The following is an 11,657-nucleotide window of genomic DNA, read 5'->3' on the forward strand; positions in this document are numbered from 1 at the left end:
ACTCGTATTCTACTTCAATAAGACTGGAAAGACCTCACATTCATCAAGGAAGAAGGCCATGGTTCACCAAGAAGACTATAAACAGGTTAAGCAAAGAATAAATATATTTTTAGTTCACTTCAAACATGCTTTTAGGTTATTTCGAACATGGTTATGGATAATTTCAAACATACTTATTTATGTTATTCTCAAACATGATTCTGAATTATTTTAAAACATCTGTTTGGATTGTTTCTCACATCAATCAAGATCAAACATTCGTTTAAGGATCATTTGAGTCTGAAAAAAGTTGCCAGGATTTGTTGAGTAGATGGTTGACCTCTGCCTTTGTTTTGTCTATAGACTTGTCGAATTCGTGAGCTCTCCCGAGGTTTTAGAGCGTGTTAAAACAATTGAGGATGAATTACTGCAACTGGAGCAAGTGCGGAACATCCAAGCAAGCAACTTAATACAGGTGTTCTCTTATGGGCATTCCTGTAACTAACTATGCATTAGGAGGTTTCCTGAATAGATCATGCACTTTAATCATGTAGTTAACTCTTTATTTAAGTTACAAGATGAGTAGAATTGATCCTGAAAAAAAAAATTCAGTCATTTTGATCTATTTTTTTGGTGTCAGCCTATAGTTTACCCTCTTAATCATTCCATATGGAGGTGCCTCACAATTTATGTCCTAAATGCTTCCATATGGTTAGATCTGAGATCATTCTGGATTCAAGATTGCTGGAGGATGTACTTTTATAAGTTTATTGCTCTGTGCCAACTGTTACCTAAAAATTTATTGTCTTTCAGATGGAGGATCCAGCTTTGTGTGCCAATCCCTTCTCCAATACCGGTATGTGGTTCTCTTTTGTGAATGGATTCTATGTGCTTTTACTTCACAAAATGTTAACAATGGAAAATTACATCTGTATGAGTTTAAAACCCAACGCAGCATTTAGAATGCAATTCTATTGTATTTTCTTGTGTGCTAAAATCATTACCCTTGAATTCCAGAGGTCATGTTTACACCATCTGGACAAAATTATGACGATCCAATCAGCAATGAAGTAGAAGCGTCCAAGTAAGCGCTTTCCTGGAATCCGTTATGGAACTCATTAATAAATGTGTTATAATTCTCATACATATTAATATCCTACTCATAGGTGGCAGCTTGTCAAAGCAATGGATATACGACTACGTGCATTGCAACAAGAACAGAATTTGGCTTTTTCTCGAGCTGCCAAAGCTGGATTTGACTATCATATTATGGAAGATTTGATGTCTTTTGCTGAATTTTTTAGAGCAGACCGCCTATGGTAAATACTTACTCCTCATTGATGATTAATCTCCACTGGAGAGTATATATATCTAATAGTTACGTGTATTATATTAAAATGTGCAGGTTTGTTGTTGGTTGACTCTATTTCTGATGTTAAACTTGCATACACATGCAGAGGCATACATGTAGATGTGATATTTGCATGTTTAATTTAGGATCTATGTGTTGTTCTATGTTCATGTTTTGATATTTGTGTAATGTTTAGATTGTAATTAATATGTTCATAATATTGTATATTTTACTCTCTATGTAATGCTTTTCCACTCACTTGGGTTGCTTTAATTTAAATATTACACTCAGCAATTCTTACGTGTATGATCTGTATAAGCGGTCTAGCGTCTGACCTTTAGAGGTCATTTATCTTGATTCAAATTCTTTCTCCAGGATAATTGTGAATATTTTGATCTTTAATCCTATTGTGGTTGCCACAATCTCAATTGGTATCTATTCTGTGCAGCTTACGCCTTTGATTTTAACCACAATGTCCTTAGCAAATTTTGTTGAGACTTAAAAAGCTTTTTCAGTCTTCTGCCCGTCATCGTCACAGCAACTAGTTCTACTTTGGCGTCCAACTCTTGCAGCCTTCCACTGAACCCAGTGTGGTGCATCAGTGTAAAAACAGTCGGTGAAAAGAATGCAACACAAATGGAAATGCTGAGATTGCATACTAGTAGTAAAATCAAGGAAGAATTAAGAGCACATCTTTTCATTGGTGTGGGGCAGTGAGGTGCTTCAGTTTTGAGTAACTTTCAACTGGTCGGCTACAATAGATTGCTTGTCTCTGCCAAATGTGTTTTTTCAAAGTTGAAAGGCTATTTCAGGGTGTCTTATTTCTTAATCTGTCTTATAATGACATTATATAATTACCTAGTTCTTTAATGTGGTCTGGTAGTTGTTGCAATTGTACAACCTCATAATGAGAGATGCCATAACTATTCTAAGCTATTCGTTTTTTTTCTGTTTTACTTTTTGAACTTTGCAGCAGAGCATGTATTTGGTTCTTCAAGCTCTCAAGAAAGAGACAACAAATGCACACAAATTTTATGGAGGAAACAAATGAAGCACTCTTACAGTCTAGTGTCGGGGAAAAGGAAATTAGAGGGTCAATGTCACTATATGATAATCTAGCACAATCATTGTCAGACGAGCTCTTGGGCAATAGTCCACCAAAATCTGGAAGAACTCTTCCTCAAAGAACACCTCCAAGGAGGAGGTCTATGTCTCCACTGAAGAAAGTTCAGGTTGGAAAATTTGGCAGCCGTCGCTCTGGCTCTTTAACATCTCGTAGCATTAACTATTTCTCTTCTCAAGGACAAGAAATTAAGGAGAGAAATAGCAACGTGGAAGCTAGTGGCAGTGACAATGAAGACGAGATGGGTTATCATAATCAGGAACTTCAACCTTCTTTATCCTCAAAAAGATTAAGTGTGCAGGCTGCTATTAGCCTTTTTGAAGGCAAACACAAGGATCCAAATGAAACGCTGACAAAACAGCGATCCTTGAAACAAGAAACCTCCAGGATTTCTTCAGACAGCTCAAAGGCTGAAAATGTTAAACTGAGAAACAGTTTTGTGGCAAAAGATTGCAACCAATCTATCATGGATGATCAGAATGTACCGTTGAAAGGTGAATTGAAGTCGTTCACGTCGCAGATACATGTGGTTCCTCATGTTTTACAGGAACCCTCAATTTGTAGTTTTGACACAAGTTTAGATTTTCAACTACACAACCAAGAGGAAACATTGGCACCACAGCACTTAAAAGTGTTGAGAAAAATCAACTCTAAGAGGGAGTCTCATGGAAAGGAATTTTCGAGATCACACAAATATGTAGAGTCTACAGAGGGATTCAGAGGAGTAAGTTCCGTAACTGAGAATACATTTTCAGCTCATGGACCCGTGGCTAATAATCAATCCAGTGCAAGCAGCAGTGTGACAAGCATACCTAGGGGCATGGCAACTTCAGATATAAATTGTGCTTCGCCTGAATCAAGACAATATGCTACTCCCACTTTTCCAATTACAGCCCAAAGAGATACACAGTTATCAGAGCGAACTGGAGTTCTAGATGAAGAGGACCAACCTAGTCACCCTATGGAAGAGGATTCTATTGACAGCAAAGGCTGTGTGAATGTTGCAAGAGAATCTATCATCAATTCTTGGAATATGCCCTCTGATAGTAACATGAAGGCTCTTGCTAGCATGATTAACCATTCAAATTCAAGTGAGGATTTTTGTGGTAGGCGTTATGAGCATTATAGTAAGTTGAGGAATGCCAAGATGATGGATGAACACCTTTCAAAAAGGGCCGAAAGAGAAGCAAAGCTCAGATTAATGGAGGAGACTCTGGATTTAAGGAAAGCAGAGATGCATGCAACCACAGCTAAGTTATCAAAAGAAGGTAAAAATCTTAGAGTCCGTGCAATAAAACTTGCAGATCTCAAAGAGAATCCATGCAATATGCATAAATCTCAGGTACAAGTTAACCTCTATATGTGCCGTTCTATTACGTGGTGTTCTTCCTTCCTGTATGTGCTGTGAGTTATGTGTTGATGACAAATATTTTTCTTCCTTTCTCTAAGATTTTGTGTGAGGAGAACAGCAAACAATCACTGGATAATCTCCCGCCTTCCCCTCCATTGACTCCACGAGCAACTAAAGAGTCTGCAAAACTTCACAAAATAAAAAAAGCTAGTTCGTCTTCCCAGAAATCTGCAACAACTCCTCGTAATTCTATGCGTGCTTCTTCAATATCGCCTAGATCTGCACCCACTGGAACAACAGGTAGAATTTCAGGTTATCAGCCATCTGTTTCTTCTAGTATGGGGGGTAACCAACTTGTATGTTCAGTTTCTTGTTTCTCAGACTTGAAAAAGGAGAATTCTAAGCTACATTCTAAGTCATCTCTCTCAAGTCATATGCATCCAAAGAATGATAGTATCTCCAAAGGTGTAGTTAAAGATTTCCCTCTAGAGTCTATTGGTGCCCCAAATAATTCTAGCAATAGAACAGCAAGAAAGAATACACATGCCAGCATGTCACCAGCAGATAATGGAAGGATGCCAATATCACTGAGTTTACAGGAAGAGGTCAAACCTGAGATCCCTCTTCCAGCTAAGATGAGAAGAAGTGCTGTTGCTCCTATCCATGAGGTGAAGTCATTTCTACAGAGGGGGTCTAATGCTGGGCATGGAACTTCTCCTGATTTTGTGAAGGTGAAGAAATTTTCTATTGTTGACATTACAGCGAAAAGTTCTAATGAATATTGCTCTCCAACATGTGTAAAGGGATTGGATGAAGATGCTCAGCTTATCAGTGTGAAAGATGAGAGTGATTACATCATTGATGAGAGCGTAACATCTCAGAATCATGCATCTATGCTTTTTCAGGAAATGGGAGAAAAAGAGGCAGAAATGGATCTCGACATATCCTCAGATGCCGAAGTAACAACACATCACTCAGATGGTAGTTTGTCTTTGGTTTCCATGTATCAAGTTGTGAATCCAGTAAATACATCTTCAGTAAAACACGAAGAGTCACTCAAGAATGAAAGAGCATGTCCTGCAGTATTATTCCCCATAGAATCTGGAAAACACAAACTATATAACAGCACTTTGGAAACAGAGCATGTATTGAACACTGGAGACTCTCAAAAACATACAACTGTCCATGGAGAAGATTGTGCTCAAAGAGAATCTAGCAGAGACATAACAATTCATGAAGGAGAACATAACACATCTGTAGAAGCATCTCACAGAGGAATAACAGTTCATGAGGGAGAACATAACACATCTATCGAAGAATCTCACAGAGGAGGAACAGTCCATGATGGAGAACAATTCAGCACTGTATCAAAACTCATTGCTTATAGTGCAAAGTCATTGCAAAGGGAGAAAGTAGCCACTGGTTCAACATCTTTTCATGCTAATCTTGTTTGCGATGAACTTACCATATCAAAGCAATATTCTGTGGGTGCAGAGGAATCCGCAGTAGCTAGTATTCATGATGACCATTGTGTTGTGTTTAACACTAGAGTGTCAGAACCCTCTATTCCGAGTCCAGCTTCTTGGGATTCGTCATGTGTGCAATATGCTTCTGAGATTGATGCCACCCATAAGAAGTGGACAAACTCTTCTCAGAAGCCAGTTGTTGTGGTGCCACCCAAGGAGCCAGCCAAAGGTCTGAAACGGTTGTTAAAGTTTGCTCGGAAAAGCCGTGGCACTCCGGAAGTTATCATAACAGATTGTCTTTCTGCGACGACAACCTCAGGAGGTGATGATTACTTTGAAGACCCAAAAGCAAAGATTCAGTCGGTGAATGATCTACGTAAGTTGAGAATGAATGATAGGATGTTGAAGGAGTTCAGTAGACAAAATGGTGCACATAATGTCAATGACGATATGCGAGAGAAAGGACCAGGTAAAGGAATTGAGATTTCAAGTTGATGTTACTCTAGTTAGTTTCATAGATTTCTTATGCAATTTATATTACTGCTAGATTTTTTTAATTGTGAATAGTTTTCCGTTTCTCACCATCTTTTCAAAAACTGGCATGAATTTGATGTAGGGTTTACATTGCACCTGCAGTATTCAATTTCTTTAATATTCTAAAAAGTCGCATCGGACTTGCATTTCCCATTATGGTTTTTGAATTCCATATTATTTGGCTTAGGATTTACATTGCGGCTGCAGTTATGCAATTTCACATGATCTTGCATTCAGCATCTATGTGGGCATCCTCATGAACATGCTCTATTCTAGCAATCATTCCTAATAGATTGTAGGCAGCATTCCAAGTGAGAAATGTTGCAAGGACCTGATTTTGACTTCATTAACTGCAGTTCAATTACTACTAAGGAGCTCTATTCCAACACCCCCTTCTAACTTCAAGCTAAGGGATGATCATGTATCAGGGAGCAGCACACGCCTGAAAGGTACTCACTTTTATGTGAAAGTTTGATACAACGCTTCTATAATGCGTATCTAGTTTTGACTGAAAAATTCTGTTTTTCTTTGAGTAGCTCCGAGGTCATTCTTCTCCCTTCCAAACTTTCGGAGTCGAGGCAAAGAAGGAAAGTCAGTATGATCAGATGTAATGCCTCCACCTCCATTCACAGGAACAATACATAAATGTCACAAATGGAATTCTCCATATCATCGAAGATAAGGATATGTGCATTTATTACGTATACTATTCTTCCAACCTCAACCATTTAACTTTTGGCCAACTGAAGAAGCTCACATGATGTTCCATAGTTAACTTGAAGTACCAAAACTTCTACACATTTACAAGCTACCAAAGACTTCTACATTTTACACATTTACATTCAAAACTTCTACATATTGTGAGATAATCTATTTGACCATTTTGTCTAGCTAGGAGTGTGCTAAGAGGAGCCACTTTGGTTTAAAAAATGATTCCTAGGTATTAGATCAGAAACAGTTATTCTAGTTTTGTTGAATCAGATCCTAAGCCCTTCTACTTTTGTTTGTTTAGATCTGATAACCTGCAAAATTGTATGTCTTTATTGGAAATATAAAACTAGGGAAATGTGAATCCTGATCCACTGCAAACATTCTTGTAGAACAACTTGATCTAAATGTTTGGAAAGGTGCCTAAAAATCAGTTGACACTGATCTTGTTTGGTCTCTTGCTCTTCAAATTTGGTGTATTTAAGCTGGTTTGCAACTGAAGAAAATGACAGTTATGCATATTGTAATGAAAATATTTGAGCGTGTTGATATTTATTTCACACTGAAATGCTGATGTTAATATCTCTTAGGTCGGTTCAGATTGGATTGGCTGGAACTAACTACTTTTAAATTGTTTCTTTGTGAAAAATCGATCAATTTTTTTTAAACATATTGCTGCCTAAACATGTGGTTTACATGATAAATTATGTTAGCAAGAGTAAGCATAGAGATTGTATAGATACCCCTGAGCTAGATGTGTGGTTGTATCACATACTATGCAATTGTTTGCAATACTTTGCAATACTTTGCATCATGGAGAACATCCATCCCATTGCTACTGCCGTAAGATGTGAGTGGATATACATCGTTCCTTGTTAAACCTTGTCATGTGGAAGTGATCAGGATGATGATGTGCAAAAGTGATAATGCCTTGCTGTCTATGTGTAAATTGTTAAAGTGTGTTTATGGGTGCTCATGAGAAGAAACCTGATGCATTACCATTTAATAAGAAAGAATGCTGACCGTTTATAGCAGGGATTAAACTATTTTGAGGGTTCCACACTACTTCAATGAATACAGTAATTACACTTCATTGTGACTTTTATCATTCTTTCAATATCTTAATCCTGCTCTTATGCTCAACTAATGATGTCGTACATGTTACTGAGTGATTAGCTTTTCACACTAGTCCTAACATGGTTTTCATATATCAATTTGATAATTCGTTTTTTGATCTAGCTAATCTAGATTGTACACCATTTATTGGTATTCTCTGGTGTAACTTGTACCTCGTGGAAGGTTATTCCACATTTAGTACATTCATCACATCACTCACACCTAAGTTAAACTATTTCTCATCTCTACCTACATGTAAACAGCAAATGAAAGCACAAAGTGATGTCTCTGAACTTATGAGGTTGTGTAACCTTGTTGCTTTCATACTAAATATACTTCTCTATTTTGTGTTTTTTGTAGTGCTCAATGTTAATGATGTTGGAGGCATTATCCTCAACAAGGAGCTTTAATGAACTTTGAAAGGACAGAGAAAACAAATGCTCAAGCATATAGAAGTTGAAACACTGGTTTTGGATGAAAGAAAAATTTGACGTTAGACTAAAGAAATCGTCAAGAGCTAGACATTGGCATACAATATACTAATGCAATCCAATGACATGGACTTAAAAGTTCTGACTTTGTGCACTATGTACAAAAACATCACAATCACAATGAGTGTTTTGGAATCAGAAAGTTCTGTTCTAAAAGTTTGCCCACAACGTGGAAACATGTTGACTGACAAATTTCTCTATGCAGTTCATAACGGGCACTATCTTTCTTGATGTGTTCGAATAAGATTCTCTATGAGATCGACTGCAAGAAATATACATAAATCTATTTTAGGATGAAGTAGAGGGTTTGAATGTAACACTTAGTCTACTAAATGCTTTTTAGAGTACGAGATAAATTATACAAAGGGAAGATGATCAAAATGCCTCTGATTTACCATATTTTCCAGAGCACCACTTCAAGCATACTAATCTCTAAGCATGCCAGTCGTTAACAATTTAACCGAGAAAATTCATTGATGAGAAAATTAACTGCTAAACCCTGGAAATAACTGCTAAGTCTTTCCTCATTTGTTGAAATGCCCCCGAGTTTTTGCTATTTCCTATTCTCAGTCAGTCTTTTCCCTTCCTCAAAATGCCAAGGGCATTGGGGGAATTAAAGAAAAATCCAAGCGGGGCTTTTCGCAGAGTCTTTCCCTGTTTTATCGATGAACTTGCCCAAAGATCGCAGAGCTTTCCTGGAGATGATGAAGTCATGTGGGGAGCATAAGGAGATCTCCATAGCCAAATCTATACATGCCCATGTTGTGCAAAGAGAGGTTTTACATAAGGATATATGCCTTTGTAATGCATTGATTAGTATGTATGCTAAATGTGGTGCTCTTTTAGATGCCATAGCTTTCTTTGAAAACCTTCCATGCCCAAATGTTGTATCATGGAATTCTATCATGTCTATATATTACCAACATGGCCTCCATCACCAAGCTCTCTCTTGCTTCAAACAAATGCAAAGCAGGGGTCAATCTCCGAACGTAGTCACTTATATTTGCATCTTGAAATGTTGTAGCAACATTGGATTTATCAAGAATGGTCAAGAGATCCATGCTATAATCATTATGCAAACATTGTTGTGTAATAATTTGGCGCTCGGGAATGTGTTGGTTCATATGTATGCGAAATGTGGTATGCTAAGAGAAGCACAAGATGTATTTGAAGAGCTTCCAGAACGAGATGTTGTAACTTGGAGCTCTCTTATTTCTGGTTATGGCTATCATCAGATGCATGATGAAGCTTTGAAATGCTTTTGGAAAATGCAACATGAGGATGTCCTCCCTGATGTGGTTACCTTTCTGTGCATTTTGAAATCTTGTACTAGTATAGAGTCTCTTGAGATGGGAGAAAAAATACATGCCTTGATTATAAGGCATGCAAAAAACATCATGCTCGACAACACGTTGGTTGATATGTATGCCAAATGTGAAGAGATGGGAAAAGCCCGAGAAATGTTTGATGCGATTCCAAAACGAGATGTTGTAACTTGGAATGCGTTGATCATGGGGTATGTTCGGCATGGTCTCAATGATGAAGTCCTTAAATGTTTCAAGTTGATGCAAGAGGAGGATGATATTTTTCCAGATGCAGTCACATTTATTTGTATTTTGAAAGCTTGTGGTAACATGGGTCTTATCGGTATGGGAGAAAAGATTCACATTGAAGTAAGAAACAATGGTCTACTAGAGAAAGACATATTGTTAGGGACAACAATAGTGGACATGTATGCCAAGATGGGCATGTTAGAAAAAGCAAAAGAAGTATTTGAAGATCTTCCAATAAGGAATGTGGTATCTTGGAATGCAATGGTTAGTGGGTATACCCAACATGGGCACAATGAGGAAGCCCTAAAATGCTTCAGACTAATGCAATATGAGGGACTTTCACCAGATGTGATAACCTTTATTTGCATGCTGAAAGCTTGTGGTAGCATGGGGTCTGTTGCAATGGGAGAAGAGGTACACGTCAAGGTTAAGAACCAACAGTTGTGGAAGAAAGATATGGTTCTTGGAAATACATTAGTGGATATGTATGCGAAATGTGGTATGCTCGGAAAAGCACAAGAAGTTTTCAATGAACTCCCATGCCGGGATGTTGTATCTTGGAGTGCATTAATGGATGGATATGCCCAGATGGGCGAGGCTGAAAAGGTTATAGAAAAATTCAATAAAATGATGATAGAAGTTGTGATACCAGATGTGGTTACTTTTCTAGTGTTGCTTACTGCATGCAATCATGCTGGTCTATTAGAGGAAGGGCTAATGGTCTTCGATGCCATGGATTCTAGTTATGCTGTGACTCCAACCTTAGACCACTACACATGTATGGTCGATTTTTTAGTCCGGGTCGGACATTTTGACAAGGCATTAGATGTGATTGAAAATGTGTCACCTTCTCATTGGCTTCCATTGTTGCTAACTCTTCTCGGGGCCTGTTGTTGCAACTGTATGAATGTAGATCTTGCGAGGTGGGCGTTTGAGCAGTTATTACAGTTGGATAAAGAGTGTGTTTCGGCCTACGTTTGCATGGGAAATATATATGCATCTTCTGGTATGCATGAAGAGTTAAAGGGCATGTGATGGGTTTATAAACATCCAAGTAAAAATTTGAGCCCTTGGAGACGTATAAAAGAATTTCTTTGTGATATAATAGTGTTTGTTATAATATTTTATTGGATTGCTGTGAAGTGTTCCTTGCTGTTTGGTTACACATGGGATGGGTTATGAATATATAAACTCTGTATCTTTCTGAGATGTTGGAATGGATATGGCTTGAGATGGATTACATATGCTTGCCAGAAGAATTTTATGGTCATACCAAAATGGAGAATGAAAAATGATGATAGGCATGTCTTTTTGAGTGCTTTTAAGCACAAAATTATATTTATTAGCATTCTTTTGTGGGGTTCTCACCTCATGTGGAGGTTTTCCCCACCGGTAATGTGATTCATTACTGAAAAAAAAAAGCGAGTAGAAGAATGAAAGAGGTCTAAAGCACAAGATCATGTACATATGTGTGAAAAAAACCCATAGCGGTGAGTACATTCTTATGTTAGATTCAGTGAGAATGGTGGAAGTCCCCTCTAGTTAGAATTCCATGCTACATTTACAATGCCTTTTCCTGTATACACAAAACACTTGATTAAGGCCAAAATTGTACATCCCTTCATAAATTGTGGCATTGCATACACATGGAAAACAATTATGATGACATAACAATAAGACTAGAGTAGGTACACTTCTTTACTTTAGTGGATGTAGTGCATTGGAGTGAGATCATGGCCATAGCTTGGCCAACACACAAATCCTATCTCTTTTGATCATCAGTAGTGCAACAGTTAGAATCTGATCAGGGGTACTACCACTAGCAATGGTTGGTAGTCACATACTTATCATCAAACAACCAAGTCACACAAACATTTTTCTAACAAATTCTCTTTTCAACATAAATGACCACAAGTAACTTGCCCATTCTCGCAAAATGGTGGGACAAATTAGTACAACCAACAACTTTTATTGCCTCCTCGCCG

At 37.7% G+C, this 11,657-nt stretch overlaps 2 protein-coding genes across 2 annotated transcripts; both read left to right on the plus strand.

Moving 5' to 3' along the window:
* Nucleotides 1–5: 5 nt before the first annotated feature.
* Nucleotides 6–6,956, plus strand: LOC147847351 (uncharacterized; the record flags this gene model as incomplete). The annotated part of the gene is made up of 10 exons (XM_087339296.1): nt 6–85; nt 343–454; nt 793–835; nt 997–1,063; nt 1,146–1,298; nt 2,304–3,795; nt 3,903–4,104; nt 4,171–5,739; nt 6,161–6,253; nt 6,341–6,956. Coding segments are annotated over 10 exons (3,876 nt in total), but the record flags the coding sequence as incomplete, so codon positions are not given.
* Nucleotides 6,957–8,784: 1,828 nt separating this feature from the next.
* LOC147847352 (pentatricopeptide repeat-containing protein At2g33680-like) lies at nt 8,785–10,707 on the plus strand. Its single transcript, XM_087339295.1, has one exon. The coding sequence runs from the start codon at nt 8,785–8,787 to the stop codon at nt 10,705–10,707; it is 1,923 nt and encodes a 640-aa protein (XP_087195421.1).
* The last annotated feature ends 950 nt before the right edge of the window (nt 10,708–11,657 follow it).

The sequence above is a fragment of the Azolla caroliniana genome, unplaced genomic scaffold, assembly GCF_043228905.1.
Source record: "Azolla caroliniana isolate FFs.n. ecotype wild unplaced genomic scaffold, voAzoCaro1.0.p SCAF_1141, whole genome shotgun sequence".
Classification (NCBI taxonomy): Eukaryota; Viridiplantae; Streptophyta; class Polypodiopsida; order Salviniales; family Salviniaceae; genus Azolla; species Azolla caroliniana.